Here is a 19,505-nt window from a genome sequence, read left to right as displayed (position 1 = left end):
CCTTTTCCTGACAGTTCATTTTCCATCATTTTCAATCTGTAACAATGCATAAAGGGCCCCTGCATTGCATTATAATGCTATAGAAATGTTGATTCCTTTTGGTTTAACAATTTGATATTATTCCAACCCTACATAAAATCTGCCGCTATGTTGATCAATTGTAGAGAATTCTAAAGTGATGTTAGTAATCAATCTCATTTGTTGCCAATGTACAATTTGATCAATATTACTTCAAACATTGTAATTAATTTGACTGGGACCAAGGCTACAATTTTGGGTGCATATTTCTTGATTGACTTGATTCTTTGCAATCATAGCTGAAAGTCTTCTGTTGTTCAGCAGAGTTTTTATATTCTTTCCTAACTAGTGCATAATTAACTTCTACTTGCAGCTGCATTGACCACAGTGTCAGTGTGATACTGATAGATAAAACTCACAGTATGCCCAAACTGTGTGTTCATTGTGTTTCACATTGTACACTTATGCTCACATTGGAAATGGTTAGTTCAAGACAAAAGAGAAATGTCATGTATATTATCATTAGAGTCAGATAAGAATGTAAACTGGTCTTGTTTTTGTGAAAAGTATGTTAGTTTTATTATAGCCATGTGTCAATTATGGTACCATTTATTGACACTCATGTCTTTGAACAAAACATAGCAACGATTGCATGTTACACACTCTAATTATTACATATGAGCATCTAGTCATTGACTTGGTGAAAAGGTAGCTTATAAGTACATATAGTGGGGATAGAAGCTGTAGTAGTTTGTGTGTGTGTACATGTATGCATAGGCTAACATTTTCACAGATACATGTACATGTATGTATGTATATGATGAGGACCATATTGTTATCAGGGTCAACCACTGTGCCTTAGCTTTTCTTGCTACTTGTTGTTCACATTGATCTGAGTACTCTGAAGTATCCACAGACATTTTGCACAAGTAGAAAGAATTATTGTAACAGTTATGTTTGTAGCAGGCACTTATGTATCCAGAGTAACAAGCTCTTGGTCCATATAAGTTAATGTGTGGCAAGTGGGAATGAAGACAATTATAGTATAGCAAGGCACTTGCCTAGGGGGTGTCGCATGGAGATGGATTCATCAAAAGTATGCATAGAATGGTGCATTTATTCACAGTTTCCTAGGAAAAGAATTATGCTCTCTGCCCTTTGTTAATTGAACTTTTACCCTTTGATGTCAAAGTGTTGAAGAGAAATTTAAAAAAAAACAGGTCTAAATCCTTATTGAATGGGCACATTGGCAATGAAACTTAAAGTACAATTAAATGCAAGAGATGGAAAAGTTTAAGCTATTGTGCAGGCATAGATAGATGCACATAATTAGTTTCAAAGCCCGGTGTGTTACGTACTGTATTTTAGAGTTCGACACTTTTGTACATAGCAACATAGTTGGTTACCCGCAATGCAATGAACTGGTAAGTCCAGAAATCGTGCAGGTGTCAGAGTCAAGACTGAAGTTAGTGTAGATGTTTTCTGTAATGTGTACACCACAGTTGTATCACTGATGATGTTTCTTGTATGTGCAAATATGGAGGACTGAGAGGAACATGTCTAGAACACAGTTGTAGGAAAGTAACCCCAGTACAAACAAATGTAGCTATGTCATTTGAGTACTGAAATAAAAGTTGTATAGACCACTGTTTGTCAGTCTGTATAGGTATTGACTTTTTGGATTATATTTCTATTAAGAAGGTGTTAATTTCTTTTAAGGTCTTAATTTGTGATAATGAAATATCTATGGAAAATATTACACATTTCTTCACAATGAAATACGATTCAGATACTAAACTAGTTTCTGAGGGTATTTACATTAAATACATAAATGTGACGATTATAACAAAAATTGATGCAATTATTTTGGCCATTGCCCAATTATGTCAATTTTCATGCAAACGCTCTTGGTCTGCCCCTAATACTTAAATATTACTATATGATGGCATATGAAAATCATTCCTCAGATTTTAACAACGTAGCCATGTGATAAATGAAGAAAGAAGACTTCCTCTAGCTTGGGTACATGACATCCAACTGTGTCATTTGCAAAAAAGGTACAATAGGCTTAGCCTACAGCAATGTATGATGTAGAAATCTAAAGAGGAAGACTTCCCTTTACCTGTATACCTGTCTCAAACAGTTATAGTTTACATTGGGGGTAAGTGCCAGACACAAACGACCATTTCACAGTTTTAGCAGAAGTGTCTATGATACAAATGTATACATGTGTACCTTTATAAGGGAATAGCAGAACTATATACGCGATTGTGCAAATAAACATGTCACTGTAATAATGATACCGACTCCCTTAAATACAGTGCAGGTAGCCGATAGTCAGTGCCAGACCAGAGTACCCCAAGATCTTGTCGGAAGCTTCACTTTCTTGCTTATCAAACTTCAGTTCCAGTTGATAATAAGGGAATCATCATAACATCAGGTGAGTAGAGTGTAAGGGGGTAGTGGATACTTGTTACGTATGCTCATTCTTTGCCTCGTTTCAAATTTTGGATGCTGCAAGTCAATGTGAGGGTGCATTTAAACCTAAAAAGTTACGACGGTGGTTGATGTAAAGTCGTGCTGTTTGTATTTGAACACGTGGAAATCTAGTATCGCATTATTTCTATCCCAATGAAATGGCGATGAGTATGTGGCAATTTTTCGAGTCTTCACTTCGGAAATTTATCGGACGCTGGGGATATGGTAAAATGGATGAGGAAGCTAGTATGTTTCCTGTATTTGTAGTGGAGGTTAGTTTCTGTAGGATCAAGCAGTGAGGAACAAGCAGAAGTAAAAAGTAAAAGGGGGAACAGGAATTTTGCATATGTGATGTGACATGTTGCTAAACCATGCAAATTAGGGAAGGTGTATATAATAATGAAACAATAATTGGCGACGGTATAAGATCGTGGAACACTAGTTGATTAAATTAAAGTATATTTTTAAATATACTTAAATTTAATAAAAGATTATGCTTTTTAAAAAAAGCATAATCAAAGTTAAATGTTGTGCGGCAGAAGCGATGTTGTAATATGAATAGTCAAGACATTTTGTTTGACGAGGGACGGCTTTATAATTCTACAGGAACCTGAAGCACCCTAAGATATTCGACCGTCTTACAGGTCTCCCAACACAGCATCGAGGTGCCCAGAGTAGAGCAAATCTCTGACAACAACCTGGCACAAGTGGAGACAACTGACGAATCATGATCATGAGGACCCCCGCGCTGATGTTAGTGTTGGTACTGTGCACAGCTTCTACAATAGCAGACACAGACAAATGGTACCGGTGTACTTACAAAAATTGGGCTTTGTCTTGTGTAAAAACGAACCTCAGACAAGTTCCCCTTTTGGTTCCCAGTGACACAAGGGATTTATATATTTCTTCTAACTACATAACGACACTTTATAATGACTCGTTTGCTGGTATGGATAGACTCAGAGTCTTGGATGTATCAAGGAATCGCATTACTAACATCGAAGCAGCAACTTTCCGGAACCTGAAAAACCTAACACTGTTGAAACTAGGTGGGAATAGGTTACAGGCATTGGCGTCTAATGTGTTTGAGAACCTGTCCTCCCTGCAAAGGTTAAATTTAGATCAAAACATGTTTACCAGCACGGCAACCATTAGTTTAGCCTTGTTCCCTCTGACTTCTTTGCAGATCTTGAATCTAAATTTGAACAAAATGTCAAACATTCAACTCGAACCAGAGTTTGCACACTTGAAAAAACTAAACACACTGGATCTTGCTGGAAACTCAATTTCATTCCTGAACGCAGAGTCCTTCCGGGTGATAGAGAACCATTCCCTCACTCATCTTAGCTTGAATAGTAACGATCTCACCCACATACCAAACCAGGCATTGATGCCCTTTGCAAGTGTAAAGGAAATAGCTTTCTCTAAAAATGCATTAACAGCAAAACACTTGCTTTCAGTATTCAATAACACCAGAGGGTTAGGCATTACAAACTGGACATTATCTAATAACAACATAACTGAACTGACAAATGTCACATTTTCTCCATTATTTGCTGAAGAAGTCATCTACCTTAGTCTAAGTGGTAACCACATCTCTCAACTGACTGGCTATCTGTTTGCCTTCTTGCCTCATTTGCAGGTTCTTGCTTTAGGACAAAACCCAATTCAAAAGCTATCAGCACGAGCATTTGCTGGTTGTGACAAACTGGAAGAGCTAGCCTTAGACCACTGGGGTTTGCATCAGATTCCGTCAAAATCGTTCGAACCCTTGAAAAATTTGACCAAACTAAACTTGGATTCAAATCTACTTCGGGAAATCCCAGGCAGGGCATTCGTGTCTCTACCAAAATTAAAGACCTTGACAATGCAGGCAAACATGATAGAAACAATAGACAAGGATGCCTTCTATGGTCTACATCATCTCGAGGACTTGAACTTGGGTGCCAACAGTCTACGGTCCATTCCCTCTGATGCATTAGGCGTACTTGGCCCATCATTAAGAAAACTGGACCTTTCGGCAAACCGTCGCTTGAAAACGATTTCACCAAACTCCTTCCACACATTGCACAAACTTACTGACCTAAACCTTCAAAGTTGCTACTTAAAAGATAACGTTATAAGACACAGTGACTTTGCTGGTCTTTATAATCTGCAACGACTTGACCTGGCTGCTAATGAGATTGCCAGAATTGACCCAGATGCTTTTCACGATTTGTTCTCTATTCTAGTACTAAACTTGAACCACAACGTTTTTGGAAGATATGGAAGTCCAAAACGATCTCCTTTTCGAAACCTGTCATCCCTTACCGAACTGCATGTTGATTATCAAAGGTACACAGCAGGGATATTTCCTGATGGGTACCTGAATGGCCTGACGTCTCTCCGGCTGCTCTCACTCACATCACTGAAACTGGTATCATTGGAAAGCAAGACCAACAAAACTTCAATTTTCCAAAATATGACAAATCTTAGATACTTGGGGCTTACCCAGAATATGATAAGCAATCTTACAAGAGATACCTTTGCAGGGTTGACCAATCTCAGGTACCTGTATCTATTTTCTAATTCCATCAGAGCTCTTCCGGAAGGCGTGTTTAGAGATCAAGGCGGGCTACAATATCTAGATCTCAGAAACAATGGAATCGTTACACTTTCTAGTACTGTGTTCATCCCCTTGAAGTCACTAGTTGTACTCAACGTTTACAGCAACAGTTTTGCCTGTACTTGTGACATAGAATGGTTTCACGACTGGATAGTTTCAAGCATGAACACGACTACAGGTGTACAGGGTGTCTATTTTGAAGCCCATACAAACTATACTTGTACAACTCCAGCAAACCTGAGAAACAAACGTCTGATTGACATTAACTTTGACAAACTTGGCTGCAGATCTAAACTCAGCTTTTACGTAGCAATAGGGCTGAGTGTCACGTTTGTCATTTTGTTCGTCACCATCATACTGATGTACCGATATCATTGGTACGGACGATACGCCATGTTCCTACTCCGGGCCAAGTTTAACAAGTATGAAATCATCAGAGAGGAAGAGGAGAACCCCAAGACGTACGACGCCTTTGTGGCACACAACAGTCACGACAGCGCTTGGGTCATCCGTCAGCTCCTTCCACAGTTAGAACGAGGAGATCCTCCAGAGTTTCGTCTCTGTCTGGGCGAACGGGACTTTCAACCAGGAGCCCCTATAGTGGACAACATCGCCGAGTCCATCTACGAAAGCCGCAAAACCATCTGTGTCATCACGCGGAACTTTCTGGAGAGTGACTGGTGCAGGTTTGAGATGCAGATGGCGACGTATCGTCTGTTTGAGGAGCACGTGGACTGTTTGATTGTGGTGTTCTTGGAACAGATTCCAGCTCAGAGACTGGCCAAGTACCACTCCCTGAGGCGGGTGATGTGCAGGAACACCTACCTGGAGTGGCCCGAGGAGCCCGAGGCCAGGGATCTGTTCTGGGAACGACTTCGTGCCGCACTACGAACACACAGGCCTCTCAATCATGAATTCAATGAATAAACGTAAAAGCATGATTACGAGCAACATCTCAATGTAAAGGGAAATATGTAGCTTATGCCACTTTTTTCACTTGTATGATATACATCTTTACCTTTAATACACTAGCTATATCAAGACTTGAGCTGGTTTATCAGCTTTGTATCTACATTTAGAAATGTACATTTAGCACATTTTGCTGTCAATTTGCAAAGACTATGTACTTATGGTATCTAACATGTACTGTCAATATGATATACAGGTACAATTTTTGTTCAGTATCAGTTACATATACATTAACGAGAGTCGACAATTCCAATATCTTGTTCAGTATTCAATATCAAATTGTCAATGGATAAACATGTATAATGTAGAACACATCCATCAATCTGACTCAAAATATAAGGATTACTGACAACTTTAAATGGAGCGAGGGCTGTAAGTGGAATAGTATAAGGACTTTTGAAGACTGTCTCTTGAAAACCATTAAAAAATCTCCAAACCATCAATTATTAGATTACAACTTAAGAGACCTCCTCTAGCTTGGATCATGCCATTCAACTGTGTCATTTGCAAAGAAAAGGGTACAACGAGATTAGCCTCTGAAAGCAATTATCGTGAGTTACGAAAGAGGAAGACTTCCCATTACCTCTTTACCTGTATCGAACCGTTATAGTTTACACTGTTGGTTAGTGCTGCCACAAACGACCCTTTCACAGTTTCAGTATCTATGATACAAAGGTATACCTTTACACTTATAAGGCAAAAGCAGAACTAAATACGTGATTGTGCAAATATTCACGTGACTGTAAGAATAAACCGGCGCAGGTAGCCGATAGTCATTGTCAGACCAGACGACCCCAGGATCTTGACGGACTTCACTTACTTGCTTGTCAAACGTCTCTTCCAGCTGATAATAAAGGAATCATCATAACATCAGGTGAGTAGAGTGTAAGGGGGTAGTAGATACCTGTTACGTATATGCTCATTCTTTGCCTTGTTTGAAATTTATCATGGATGCTGCAAGTCAAAGTGAGGGTGCATTTAAAAACCTCAAGTTACGACGGTCGTTGATGTGAAGTCGTGCTGTTTGTATTAGAATACGGGAGATCTCATCATCATCGTCCGGCTGCGCAGCAATCGACCACTAGTCGTTTCCACAATTGACGATCCGTCGCCAGCAGGTCGGCAACGTTCTAGCACGGGAGATCTAGTATCGTAATAATTTCTATCCCGAAAACAGGATCAATGAGATGGCGATGAGTAAGTGCTAATTTCTCGAGTTTTCACCTCGGAAATTTAAAGGACGTTGGGGGTACATGTTTGGTGAAATAGGAAGCCAGTATGTTACCTGTATTTGTATTGGAGGTTAGTTTCTGTAGAATCAAGTGGAGAGGAAAAAGCAGAAGTAAATTAAAAGGGAAAACAGGAACTATTTGCATAATTATGTGATGTGACATGTGGATACTAGTAATAGATGATAGTATCATATTTTCAATATACAAATGTATGTCACAGGTTGAGGGATTGGCCTTGTCATGAATAAATTATGCAAATTAGGGCATAGACACAGTTCATGAAACAATGATCGGCGAAGGTATAAGATCGTGGAACTCTTCTGGATAGATATAACGTTCAAAGTTGTGCGGCAGCAGAGATGTTTGAAATGTTAATAAAATGAATAGTTTAGACATTTTGACGAGGGACTGCATTTGTAATTCTACAGGAACCTGAAGCACCCTAAGATATTCTAAGGCATTCGACCGTCTTACAGGTCTCCCAACACAGCATCGAGGTGCCCAGAGTAGAGCAAATCTCTGACAACAACCTGGCACAAGTGGAGACAACTGACGAATCATGAGGACCCCCGTGCTGATGTTAGTGTTGGTACTGTGCACAGCTTCTACAATAGCAGACAAATGGTGTTATTACAAAAATTGGGCTTTGTCTTGTGTAAAAACGAACCTCAGACAAGTTCCCCTTTTGGTTCCCAGTGACACAAGGGATTTATATATTTCTTCTAACTACATAACGACACTTTATAATGACTCGTTTGCTGGTATGGATAGACTCAGAGTCTTGGATGTATCAAGGAATCGCATTACTAACATCGAAGCAGCAACTTTCCGGAACCTGAAAAACCTAACACTGTTGAAACTAGGTGGGAATAAGTTAAAGGCATTGGCACCTAAAGTGTTTGAGAACCTGTCCTCCCTGCAAAGGTTAAATTTAGATCGAAACATGTTTAACAGCACGGCAGCCATTAGTTCATCCTTGTTGCCTCTGGTTTCCTTGCAGATTTTGAATCTTAATTTCAACAAAATGTCAAACATTCACCTCGAACCAGAGTTTGCACACTTGAAAAAACTAAACACACTGGATCTAGCTGGTAACTCAATTTCATTTCTGCAGGCAGAGTCCTTCCGGGTGATGGAGAACCATTCCCTCACTCATCTTAGCCTGGCTAGTAACGATCTCACCCACATACCAAACCAGGCACTGATGCCCTTTGCTAGCGTTAAGGAAATAACCTTCTCTACCAATGCATTAACATCAAAACACTTGCTTTCAGTATTCAATAACACTAGGGGGTTAGGAATTACAAACTGGACCTTATCTAATAACAACATAACTGAACTGACAAATGTCACATTCTCTCCATTATTTGCTGAAGAAGTCATCTACATTCAACTAAACAATAACAGCATATCTCAACTGCCAGGCTATCTGTTTGCCTTCCTGCCTCATTTACAGGTTCTTGCTTTAGGACAAAACCCAATTCAAAAGCTATCAGCACGAGCATTTGCTGGTTGTGACAAACTGGAAGAGCTAGCGTTAGACCACTGGGGTTTGCATCAGATTCCGTCAAAATCGTTCGAACCCTTGAAAAATTTGACCAAACTAAACTTGGATTCAAATCTACTTCGGGAAATCCCAGGCAGGGCATTCGTGTCCCTACCAAAATTAAAGACCTTGAGAATGCAGGCAAACATGATAGAAACAATAGACAAGGATGCCTTCTATGGTCTACATCATCTCGAAGACTTGAATTTGGGCGCCAACAGTCTACGGTCCATTCCCTCTGGTGCATTACGCGTAGTTGGCCTATCATTAGGAAAACTGGACCTTTCGGCAAACCGTCGCTTGAAAACGATTTCACCAAACTCCTTTCACACATTGCACAAACTTACTGACCTAAAACTTCAAAGTTGCTACTTGAAAGGCATAAGACACAGTGACTTTGCTGGTCTTTATAACCTGCAACGACTTGACCTGTCTCATAATAAGATTGGTATTGACAGAATTCATCCAGATGCCTTTCACGACTTGTTGTCTATTGAAGTACTTAACTTAAACAACAACGTTCTTGGGAGATATGAAAGTCCATCTCCTTTTCGGAACCTGTCATCTCTTATCGAACTGCATGTTGATTATCAAAGGTACACAGCAGAAATAATTCCTGATGGGTACCTGAATGGTCTGACGTCTCTTCGGCTGCTCTCACTCACATCACTGAAACTGGTATCATTGGAAAGCAAGACCAACAAAACTTCAATTTTCCAAAATATGACAAATCTTAGATACTTGGGGCTCAATCAGAATAGGATAAGCAATCTTACAAGAGATACCTTTGCAGGGTTGACCAATCTCAGGTACCTGTATTTATTTTCCAACTCCATCAAAGCTCTTCCGGAAGGCGTGTTTAGAGATCAAGGCAGACTGCAATATCTAGATCTCAGAAACAATGGAATTGTCACTCTGACTAGGACGGTCTTCAGTCCCTTGAAGTCATTAGTTGTACTCAACGTTTACAGCAACAGTTTTGCCTGTACTTGTGACATAGAATGGTTTCACGACTGGATAGTTTCAAGCATGAACACGACTACAGGTGTACAGGGTGTCTACTTTGAAGCCCATACAAACTACACTTGTACAACTCCAGCAAACCTGAGAAACAAACGTCTGGTTGACATTAACTTTGACAAACTTGGCTGCAGATCTAAACTCAGCTTTTATGTAGCAATAGGGCTGAGTGTCACGTTTGTCATCTTGTTGGTCACCATTATACTGATGTACCGATATCATTGGTACGGACGATACGCCATGTTCCTACTCCGGGCCAAGTTCCACAAGTATGAAGTCATCAGACAAGAAGAGGAGAACCCCAAGACGTACGACGCCTTTGTGGCACACAACAGTCACGACAGCGCCTGGGTCATCCGTCAGCTCCTTCCACAGTTAGAACGAGGAGATCCTCCAGAGTTTCGTCTCTGTCTGGGCGAACGGGACTTTCAACCAGGAGCCCCTATAGTGGACAACATCGCCGAGTCCATCTACGAAAGCCGCAAAACCATCTGTGTCATCACGCGGAACTTTCTGGAGAGTGACTGGTGCAGGTTTGAGATGCAGATGGCGACGTATCGTCTGTTTGAGGAGCACGTGGACTGTTTGATTGTGGTGTTCTTGGAACAGATTCCAGCCCAGAGACTGGCCAAGTACCACTCCCTGAGGCGGGTGATGTGCAGGAACACCTACCTGGAGTGGCCCGAGGAGCCCGAGGCCAGGGATCTGTTCTGGGAACGACTTCGTGTCGCATTACGAACACACAGGCCTCTCAATCATGAATTCAATGAATAAACGTATAAGCACGAGCAACATATCAAATTGAATGTAAAGGGAAATATGTCACTTACGTCACTCAGATATTTTCTTTCACGGCATAATAGACATCTGTATTGTACCTTTCATACACTCGTCATAACAAGACTTGAGCTCTTTTATCAGCTTTGTATCTACATTTAGAAATGTACATTTAGCACATTTTGCTGTTAATTTGCAAAGACTAAGTACTTATGGTAGCTAAATTGTCGATATGATATACGTTTTCCTTCTGCTTCTATTGACGCGGTTGTAGGTACAATTTTGGATCAGTATCAGTTTAATATAAGATACTTTTTATATATTTAGGAGAGTCGACTATTCCAATATCTTGTTCAACATCGGACTGGTTAATTGTAAATGGATATATAGTAATAGGATTAAAATATAAGGATAAGTGACAAACTAAAATGGAGTGAGGGCTCTTTTCATGTGTGGACATGTATGTAAATAGTATAAGAACCTTTATAGAATTTAAATATTGAAACCCATTTTAAAAAAGTCCCATCAATTCGTGAAAGTATCCCATCAATTCTTAAATAACAACTTCAGATACATGATACCGGTAATTGAACCTATGAAGGTCCTTAGTCACGTGTGTTGGAATGGTGCCACTGCAACATTCTGGCGACTTGACAGGGACCTGGCTAGCCTGGGTACCATCCTGGTTAGTCTACATCCGCTCCCACAGTCGGTAGCGTCGACTGTGGGAGCGGACGTAAACTAACCAGGATGGTACCCAGGCTAGGACCTGGCAGGGACGTGCAACAAAATAGGCGAGGATAAGAACAAGCGTTTCCCATACTTTTTGTTGTACAACCGATAGTTGAGCGGTATCCAATGCCACATAGCTATCTTCACATGATAATAATGTTATTTCCTTCAAATGTATACAAACAGGACACCGAATCACGTCACTGTCTTCAGGCCTTGGCTTGTAAAGAAAACTGCTCATGTTGAGTGGTTTCCACAGTTAATTTTTTTACAACATATCAAACTAGTTTACTGATACCCCCCCCCCAAACCTTTCATATAAATATATATAATTCTCCCATCATTCTCTAACTGAAGACCATAGCTCCTTTATCACGCAACCTGGACTCATCAATAAGTTCATGCACGTACATGGATGATGTCACAGGTGACTTCTCCCATTGGTTGGCACGGCCCTTGACCGTGGGCTACATGTCTTCCTGTTACCAGCTTTCACTTTCTATTGCATGAGATTCGACAAGTTTGCAGGACACGTCGTCGATATTTCTGGAGCTGAAGATCCTGCACACTCGACGTTTCGCAGGTAAGTGTCAAATTTGATCTGTCTCCTGTGATGCCAGAACTTCCGGTCATGAAAAGAACTGTTTGATGGGGGCAAGTCATGAAAATCGGTCCAGAAAAATCGAGCAAGAAAATACAAACTAAGATTTTAGCTGCCCACATACCGTGTATGAATTCGTGAAGCCAAGCACTAGCTCTGACACATATAACTATACAAGGTACATTTCTGCTTGGCTGAGGAAAATTTTAATATATAAAGGTTGTACCAGGGTGGTGTACATGTAGTCTAGTATCTAGTCTTATCGCGTTTGGGGCGGGTTTTCCTCGGGGCTGCAGGTGCTCTTCCCCCGCCCTCTTCAGCTAGGATTGCCCGTAGGTAACGACTATTCGTGGTGAGGCAAATCAACTCCCCGGTGTGCGATCTCTGACATCCGAGTCTATTAGCGTAACACTCCTACCGGGCGGTCTGTGGTACTGGGCGTGGGGAAGCACCGTGGGGGAAGCTATTAGAGCCCCGAAGACCCAGCCTGCCTGAACACCCCAACTACTACTAGGTCACCGTGACTAGGTCCCAACCACAATTAGCCTGGCTATGATACATGTACATGGCGCATGCCCTCTATGTTACTTCGGCAGCGCTTCACCCCCACCCCACAACCAGCGCTTCACCCCCACCCCACAACGTGTCGATGCCGAAATCTGACCCCGAGTTCCAGAATGTCGTCATCCTGCTGACATGTGATGATTCAAGGTCCCCTAATGTACTTAGTCACACTTGCTGGAATGGTGAAAACTTTCACTAGTATATGCCTGGTGACTGGGGAGTTTTGGTAAATTAGCCTGGTTACCAAACCTATTTAATATAGCTCCCGAGTCCTACATCCTCTATTTGCGGAGAGGATGTAGGACTCGGGAGCTATAATAGGTTGCCAAGGCTGTTGAGAGTTACAGAAAACTGTAATTACGTAAGCTAACAGTAGTTAGCACTTATCTGTATCTGACCTGTATATTTACATTTCCTCCGTCGACATCTTGTTGTAGATTTTACCGTCACCAAAAGGGACACCAAAGCTGGAAGACGTTGCTTGACGTTCGAATTCTGTATCAACTTATTCTAAACATGTCTTCGTGGCTCAAGATCATCAAAGCCTGTCAGCATAGGTAACTTACTGGACCAGCCTTTTACTGACTATCGACCTATTTAAATTTTGTTGTATTTTTTCATCTGCAAATCTCATTCTTGCATAGATCTTTTTCTCACTTCTTGCAACTACAAGCATCAGATATTTATTTGCTTACATAATCAAACATTAATGCATTCTTTTCTTTATGCATTTTCACTTGTGTCCATTGTAACTGGAACTGGAACTGAAAGTTCCTGTGTCATTGCGCTGTTTCTTGAATGATCTCTATTTAATTTGTTTCCTTTCCCTCTTTTCAAACGCGCTTTGGACGCCGGCCAAAATATTAGCAATGGTTGAACAGGGGCCACGGTCCTGCAATCCCTTGTCTCTAATTAGCAAATTCTTGTCACGCATATTGTACCTCGGGGTTGTTGAGAAACTTGCTATACTCCGAGTGCCGTCAGATTTACCTTTATCTTCATAGCATATTTACTTGTCCCTCGAATATTATCCACCATCACAAGATGCATTGCTAGTGTGCGACATGTCTACGATTTGTAATCATATCATACGTTCCTTTTACAGGATTCGCCATTGATTTCAACTGTACAACGAACACTGCACACACCTTAGGCATCATGAAGGCCGCCAGACTGACTTTGGCGTTAACGCTGATGATCTCTTCAGTTGAGGTCTGCAGGTGTGCTGCTACAAGGGGAGGGCAATGGTGTTCGTACGACGCTTGGATCTTCTCTTGTGTTAAAAGGGACTCAGACATGTTCCTCTATTAGTTCCCAGGCAAACAAAAGAAATGCATCTTTCTACCAATTACATACCGGCACTTTATAATGACTCGTTTGCAGGTATAAATAGTAGTATCCAAGTTTTGGATGTATCGAGGAATCTGATAACTGACATTGAAGAAGCAACTTTCCGGAACCTGAAATCATTAAGAATATTGAATCTAGGAGCGAATAGGCTGACGGTATTACACCCACATGTGTTTAAGAACTTGACCTCCCTGCAATGGTTAGTGTTAGACAAAAACATGTTTACAAGCACAGCAGCCATTAGCTCAGCATTGCTGCCATTGGTATCTTTGACTGTTTTATCATTCAATAAGAACAAACTGACGCATATCAAGCTAGAACCAGAGTTTGCAAAACTTAACAAACTCCGCATTCTGGATCTTGCTGGAATGTCGATCCTATCTCTACAGGCAGATTCCTTCCAGGCAATGAAGAATCATTCCCTCACTCATTTCAGCTTGGGGGGTAACGGTCTAATCGACATACCACAGCAAGCCTTGGAGCCTTTTGCAAGTATCAAACAGCTTGATCTTGGTAGCAACCACCTGACACCAAAAGAATTGACTACTATTTTTAATAACACCAGGGGGTTGGGGATTACGAATTGGACTTTGGCGGTTAATGATTTGACTGAATTGACAAATGTCACATTCTCTCCACTCTTTGATGAGGAAGTTATCTACCTTCGTCTAGACGGTAACAACATACTTCAGCTTACAGACTATCTCTTCACTTACTTGCCTCAACTGCGGTCCCTTTCCTTAAAGAACAACCGGATTGAGAGGTTATCAGAAAGAGTGTTTGTGGGCTGTGACAAACTACAACAGCTGGGATTAAACGGTTTGGCTTTGAATGAAATTCCATCAGAATCATTCGAACCATTGAAAAAATTGACCAAACTAAACTTGGATTCAAATATGATACAGGACGTCAGAGACAGGGCGTTTGTGTCGCTGCCGAAGTTGAAGATCCTGTTGATGCATGCAAACAGGATAGAAATGATTAGGAGAAATGCATTCTATGGTTTGCATTATCTTGAAAACTTGGATTTAGGTGCAAACAACTTAAGGAACATCCCCTCTCGTGCACTGAGAGTAATCGGCCCATCACTAAAGAAGCTGGACCTTTCCGCAAATCGCAACCTGAAAAAGATTTCACCAAGCTCTTTCAACACACTCCATAAACTTCTGGTTTTAAAGCTTCAAAGTTGTCGCTTATCAAGTTTAGGTAACGGTACGTTTGCAGGTCTGTATAACCTTCAACAGCTTGACCTGTCCTATAACAAGATTTCAGCAATTGACCTAGATGCTTTCCATGATTTGTTGTCTGTCACAGCGCTTAATCTTAACGACAACATTCTTAAAAGTCATGACAGTCCATCTCCCTTTCGAAACCTGATTTCTCTTACCGAACTGCATCTGGATTATCAAAAGACCACGGATGAAATATTCCCTGATGGATACTTGGATGGTATGACGTCCCTTCAGTTGCTCTCATTAAAATTAGTGAAACTGATATCATTGGACAGCAAGACTGGTGAAACAAGCATCCTTAAAAACCTTAAAAATCTGAGGTACTTGATGCTCAACCAGAACAAGATTAGTCATCTCACAAGAGATACCTTTGCAGGGTTGACCAACCTTACGTACTTGTACCTCGCTTCTAACTCCATAAGAGCTCTCCCGATAGGTGTATTCAGACATCAAGGTAGACTGCGGTATTTAGAGCTTAGATACAACGGAATTGTTGCCTTGACCCCCATGGTCTTCAGTCCCTTGAAGTCTCTAGTTATGCTCAATGTTTATAGCAACAGTTTTGCCTGTACCTGTGACATAGAATGGTTTCACGACTGGATAGTTTCAAGCATGAATGCTACTACTGGGGTAAAAGGTGTCTATTTTGAAGCCCATACAAACTACACTTGTGCATCTCCAACAAGCTTGCGGAACAAACCTCTGATTTACATTAACTTTGACAAACTTGGCTGCAAGTCCAGATTGAACTTTTACATGGCTATAGGATCGAGCTGTACAATTTTCATCCTGATGATGACCATCACATTGACGTACCGATATCGCTGGTACGGACGTTATGCATGGTTCCTACTCCGGGCCAAGTTTAACAAGTATGAAATCATCAGAGAAGAAGAGGAGAACCCCAAGATGTACGACGCCTTTGTGGCACACAACAGTCACGACAGCGCCTGGGTCATCCGTCAGCTCCTTCCACAGTTAGAACGAGGAGATCCTCCAGAGTTTCGTCTCTGTCTGGGCGAACGGGACTTTCAACCAGGAGCCCCTATAGTGGACAACATCGCCGAGTCCATCTACGAAAGCCGCAAAACCATCTGTGTCATCACGCGGAACTTTCTGGAGAGTGACTGGTGCAGGTTTGAGATGCAGATGGCGACGTATCGTCTGTTTGAGGAGCACGTGGACTGTTTGATTGTGGTGTTCTTGGAACAGATTCCAGCCCAGAGACTGGCCAAGTACCACTCCCTGAGGCGGGTGATGTGCAGGAACACCTACCTGGAGTGGCCCGAGGAGCCCGAGGCCAGGGATCTGTTCTGGGAACGACTTCGTGCCGCACTACGAACACACAGGCCACTGGATCACGAAGTTAATGCTTAAAGATTATGATTTAAACAATGAAATGTCAATGTACAAGATAAGGAGACAGAATAATTCTTTATCTCTGTCGGTTATCCAATTGCTAATGAATCTGTTGTTGGCTATTTACATGTTGACCTTTGCCACTTGTTGAATCATCAATACAATGTGTACAACTCCCTTAGGAAATCATGAAAAAAATTGTGAATACAAGCCCAGAATACAAAGTGTAATCAGCGGCAAGGACAAGGCTGAAAGCACTTACTCTAGAATGTACATAATCAACAAATTTGTAGCAATGTTTGTCATTAGAATTACACAATCATGTATTTGCTGTTAATCATGTATCTACATTGAGCAACTTCGGAATTACTTTGTCGTCAACTTTCAACGGTTAGAAAAGTATTGTCAATAATGGCAATATCTTTAATACAAATTCATCTGTATCATTCGTGGTGGTAACTAACATTACTGTTGTATGTACATGTATCAACACAAAGTCAGTCACTGTGGAGTTCTTATGAATTTCCAACAGGCAATACAGATGAGGTTTTTTTTAACACAATTTATTAATTTAACAAAGCTGTACAGAACTGCATATATGCACAATCTTATCAGTATAGGTATCAATTACTTTGTATACACATTATCAGTACACTCTCCATTCTCTGACTATATTACATGTAATAGTCAATCTATGGATTCTATACAGGTGCACAGTACCAATGCTTTTAGACCTATACTCAAATCATGAGCAAATTGTACTAACAATGGTCAATATTGTCATACATAGCTACTCAGTAGGTTTAATGGAGCAAATTAGAAAGTAAAAAAAAAGTGCTGTAATTGACAATTCACAAAGTAATCTTCTAGTTTAAGTGTGCTGACAATAGAATTAGACAATAGATTAAACAATATATATATATAAAAACATGGACCCATGTGTTATTGACCAGTAGTGTCTGCCTGCCGTTTTCTTCTCTGTCTCTGTTCTGCCATCTTCAGTTGGAACTCCTTAGAGTCCTCCCACGGGCGTGGTCCCCTGATGTTCTCCCAGTCAGACACGTCCACATCCTTCTGAACTTTCTACAAGATTTAACAGGGAAAGACTGGTTGAGGATATAGGGGCAGTGGGTTGGTAATCCACTGTGTCTTGGGCACTATGTCTTCCACCTTTTACCTCCCCAAACAAAGTCAGGTGCACATTTTGCACCTGCCTGCAGTGAGGAAAGTCATATTACAAGTGCCTTTCCCATGGACACTTTCAGTCAAAGACTGCAGACAGGCAATTTGTATGTTCATACACCTTGAAGGCAGCAACTTTTCAGTTGGGATTTTTTTTCCAAACAAGTCTAAATCTGAATTCTAATTGAATGCTAGTTGCCATTTACATGTACAAGCTGTTCCATACAAGTGCAAAACATATCTTTGACAAGCCAAGATCATGGCAGTGTTTCCTCTAATCTCTACCTCAAATTGGTTCTCCAGAGTGACTGGCTCTTCCTTCTTCTTCCACCCAAACTTCTCCTCTAGGTTTTTGTCAATCTGAAACATGAAAAAGTCACAGCATTAGAGAACTCAAAGTATACAAGTTTTTGTTCACATCATATACTGTTATTATACATGCAAATTATTCAAAGACATGTGCAAACCAAATCATGCAACTGTCATTCATTCACTGGCCCTGACGTCATAGCTATCATTTTTATGGTATGGTAGCAGTTTCAGATACAGTACATGTAAGCTGGACAGAAGGTTATGATTATAACCTTAACATTGTATCCCTCAGATTACTTACTCTTCTCTTCCTGAACTGTACATCATATCGTAAGGAAGAAAATCTTTCCAGTCCGTATGACCCTCCCACCACCATGATCTGTAAAAGAAACAAATCATTAATGTTACTCACTCTAACTCGACTTCAATTAGCAGTAGTTTATTTTAAGTTACATCAGTATACTCAGATACTGACACTAGTAACAGTAAGTTAACTAAAATTCTTGAGTATAAAACAAACTTGATATTTTGCTATGTATCTTTAATTTCTTTTTGTAGTGCTACTAAAGAATGTTCTTGCCACATATTCACTCAATGTATATTAGTTGCCAAATTCATTCATTCATATTAGTTGCCAAAACAACAAATTCATTCAAATACACATGTATAATCAATCATATACACACACTTGAAAGTGTTTTGTTATATCATGAGAAGATAAAAATGTCAGTCTCCCCAAATCTCGGGAGTTAGAATCTATTCAGTGAAATAAACTTTCTTATTGACCAATTAAAAGCTCCCTACTTACGATCATCGGCAGTCCGACTTTGAGGAAGGCCCTGGTTCCCGAGGAGAGGGTTTTCCACTTCGCTGTCAGCTGGGACAGGAGCGCTGGAGAGGTCACCATTTTGTACTGGTACATGACCATTCAGGAAGGGGGAACTACACTGCAATTCCTTTATAATCTATTAATCGTACCTTCATACAAAAACAAAATATCTACATTTATAATAAGATATATATGATACATTAATACATTTGTATCAATTTGCTGAACAATTGAAATGTTGGGCATTTTAGTGTAAGCGTTATTTTTAAACACCCCTATTTTCTCTATAATACTGTAATCCAACATGGCGGCGCCCTTGAGGTGTGCAGTGCGAGTCTATTTCATTGTATAAAGGTACGTTTTTTGGTCATAAGTGGTCATTTCCTTACCCTAGTACCAGAGGTTTCCTATTACACTTTCCTTAGATTGTAGTAATGCTTTGAAATTGCAGTCAACTTTCTAATGCATCGAGGAAAGGCCCAAAATGTCGGCTCGTACGCAAGTGTCATGGAGGGGGAGGGGGGCGTTTCGGGTCAAACTCAAAGCAACCCGTGTTTATGAACGTGAATAATCGCCATGCTCATGATATTAACATGTTTGATTATCAACACATCATTGCCTTTAAATTTTAGTAAAGCTGAGACTTTCTGTACCATTGTAATTATGAAAAAGAGAAATCATAAAATCGTAGTATTAGAG

General features: G+C 40.6%; 4 protein-coding genes across 4 annotated transcripts; 3 read left to right on the top strand and 1 right to left on the bottom strand.

The window, feature by feature from the left end:
- The first annotated feature begins 2,367 nt into the window (after window positions 1-2,367).
- Window positions 2,368-6,165, top strand: LOC109483482 (toll-like receptor 13). Its single transcript, XM_019786512.1, has 3 exons — window positions 2,368-2,458; window positions 3,141-4,082; window positions 4,608-6,165. Exons 2-3 carry the CDS (start codon window positions 3,224-3,226, stop codon window positions 6,026-6,028), a joined length of 2,280 nt encoding a protein of 759 aa, XP_019642071.1. The 5' UTR covers window positions 2,368-2,458; window positions 3,141-3,223; the 3' UTR covers window positions 6,029-6,165.
- A 3,712-nt stretch (window positions 6,166-9,877) lies between these two features.
- LOC109483481 (toll-like receptor 2 type-2) lies at window positions 9,878-10,642 on the top strand. Its single transcript, XM_019786511.1, has one exon. The coding sequence runs from the start codon at window positions 9,878-9,880 to the stop codon at window positions 10,640-10,642; it is 765 nt and encodes a 254-aa protein (XP_019642070.1).
- A 3,053-nt stretch (window positions 10,643-13,695) lies between these two features.
- On the top strand, window positions 13,696-16,519 carry LOC109483480 (toll-like receptor 13). Its single transcript, XM_019786509.1, has 2 exons — window positions 13,696-14,091; window positions 15,811-16,519. Exons 1-2 carry the CDS (start codon window positions 13,874-13,876, stop codon window positions 16,499-16,501), a joined length of 909 nt encoding a protein of 302 aa, XP_019642068.1. The 5' UTR covers window positions 13,696-13,873; the 3' UTR covers window positions 16,502-16,519.
- A 387-nt stretch (window positions 16,520-16,906) lies between these two features.
- Window positions 16,907-18,896, bottom strand: LOC109483483 (cytochrome c oxidase assembly protein COX16 homolog, mitochondrial-like). The gene is made up of 4 exons (XM_019786513.1): window positions 18,786-18,896; window positions 18,279-18,356; window positions 17,951-18,025; window positions 16,907-17,566 (listed from the first exon to the last, which is right to left on the bottom strand). Exons 1-4 carry the CDS (start codon window positions 18,882-18,884, stop codon window positions 17,426-17,428), a joined length of 393 nt encoding a protein of 130 aa, XP_019642072.1. The 5' UTR covers window positions 18,885-18,896; the 3' UTR covers window positions 16,907-17,425.
- Between the last annotated feature and the right edge of the window lie 609 nt (window positions 18,897-19,505).

The sequence above is a fragment of the Branchiostoma belcheri genome, unplaced genomic scaffold (genome assembly GCF_001625305.1).
Source record: "Branchiostoma belcheri isolate BF01 breed outbred unplaced genomic scaffold, Haploidv18h27 scaffold647, whole genome shotgun sequence".
NCBI lineage: Eukaryota > Metazoa > Chordata > Leptocardii > Amphioxiformes > Branchiostomatidae > Branchiostoma > Branchiostoma belcheri.
This window is presented reverse-complemented; position numbering and strand designations above follow the sequence as displayed.